This window comes from Wasmannia auropunctata, unplaced genomic scaffold (genome assembly GCF_000956235.1).
Source record: "Wasmannia auropunctata unplaced genomic scaffold, wasmannia.A_1.0 LD326756.1, whole genome shotgun sequence".
Taxonomy (NCBI): Eukaryota; Metazoa; Arthropoda; class Insecta; order Hymenoptera; family Formicidae; genus Wasmannia; species Wasmannia auropunctata.
Window position 1 is genome coordinate 1 of NW_012036134.1, and position 1,855 is coordinate 1,855.

Here is a 1,855-nt window from a genome sequence, read left to right on the forward strand (position 1 = left end):
GATAAAGTACAAACTGTCGTGGGCGGCAAGACGTATGAGGGACGTCCAATCAAAGGCGTCAAGGTTTCCTTTAAACCCAACAATCCTGGAATATTTATCGAGGGTGGCATTCATGCCAGGGAATGGATCTCGCCGGCAACTGTCATGTACATCCTTCATCAATTGCTGACAAGCAACAATCCGGAGGTCAGAGCTCTGGCTGAGAGCCATGATTGGTATATCTTCCCATCGTTCAATCCTGATGGATACGTGTACACGCACACCATGGTAAGCTTCGTTTTATAATATTACATTGAGCATTGTTTATTAATTTATAATGTAAAAATTAATTACTCAAACATTTTAAATTTATTAAATTTTAGGACCGATTTTGGAGGAAATCACGTAAGCCGAACACGAATGGCACCTGTTATGGCACCGATCTTAATAGAAACTGGGATTACAAATGGAATAGTAAGAATTTATGTTATGTTAGATAATTGTACTAGTTAATAGTCAAGGATTGAATAAAATTTAATAAAATGTCAAAATTATTTTGTGGTTTTTGAAGAGTTTATGAATTTAAGATCAGTTCGATGTTTCTTAATGTTATTTATACACATTTTTCTAATTTGATTTTTTCAGCTAATAGCATATATAATTCTTCGTGCTCCCATTATGCTGGAAGCGCGCCACTCTCTGAAATAGAAACAAAAAGCATGTCTGAATATATCAGATCTATTTCTCACAAATTCTATGCATACATTTCATTTCATAGCTATTCACAATTATTGCTATTTCCTTATGGCTACACAAAAGTTCACATTCAGAATTATGAAGATTTGGTGAGTAATTTTAATGTGTAACAACATATAGTTCTTGTAAAATTATGAAAATAACATTATAAATTGAAATTGTGCAACTTAATATACCTATTAAAATTAAATAAAAGTTGTCAACTAATTAATTATTGATAAAGAAGCATCCAAAAACTGTCTCCCTGTCTCATTAGTATAATTGATTCGATTTTTATGAATCATGTTTAAAATACTCAAAATTAATAATTTTATTAATAAATATTTTATTAATGACGTTAATTATTACGTAACAATATTTATATAGTCTTTATGATTTCAGTATACTATTGGCTCGAAATCGATTACAGCTCTCAAAAAAAAATATGGAACCGAATATCAGATTGGAAGTATTGCCGAGACATTTTGTAAGTAGAGAAACTTTTATTCATTTTACTTCACGTTTTTCTCTCTCTCTCTCTCTTTCTCTCTCTCTCTTTTATTTAATATATTCTTAAGCAGTTTTTAGTTATGTGATTTACTATAATTAATAATTTACTTTTTCTTTATTAGTTTAAAGATATAATCTGCTAATCTCATGTTGTTGCATTGCGATATTAAAATAATTAATTAATTATAAATATTATTTTTTAAATTTTATTCTTGAAACATTTTATTCTTGTAATATCACTTGTAGATATGGCCAGTGGAACTAGTGTGGATTATATCAAAGGCATCTATGATAAACCTATCGTGTATGTCTACGAATTGCGTGATCAAGGTCATTATTATGGCTATTTGTTGCCACCTGAACAGATTATTCCGACTGGAGAAGAAACTTTAGATTCTCTTGTAGCTATGTTTAAAGCGGCAAAGGCACTTGGGTATCCCAAAAATAATTCAAGTAGATTAAATTTTTTGCATATACTTTTGTATATCAAGTTGTTTTATTTAATACATTTTTATTAGATTAATTTTAATCATATTGTTCCGACTAGAGAAGAGAATCTATGGATTTCTCTGTAGCTATATTTAAGAAGATGAGAGTATGCAAAAATGCAAAGAAAATTATTACTGATTAC

At 29.6% G+C, this 1,855-nt stretch overlaps 1 protein-coding gene across 1 annotated transcript; it reads left to right on the top strand.

Moving 5' to 3' along the window:
- Positions 1-3: 3 nt before the first annotated feature.
- LOC105460190 (zinc carboxypeptidase-like) lies at positions 4-1,814 on the top strand (the record flags this gene model as incomplete). Its single annotated transcript, XM_011706629.1, has 5 exons — positions 4-267; positions 363-453; positions 625-824; positions 1,117-1,201; positions 1,471-1,814. Coding segments are annotated over 5 exons (912 nt in total), but the record flags the coding sequence as incomplete, so codon positions are not given.
- Positions 1,815-1,855: the final 41 nt, after the last annotated feature.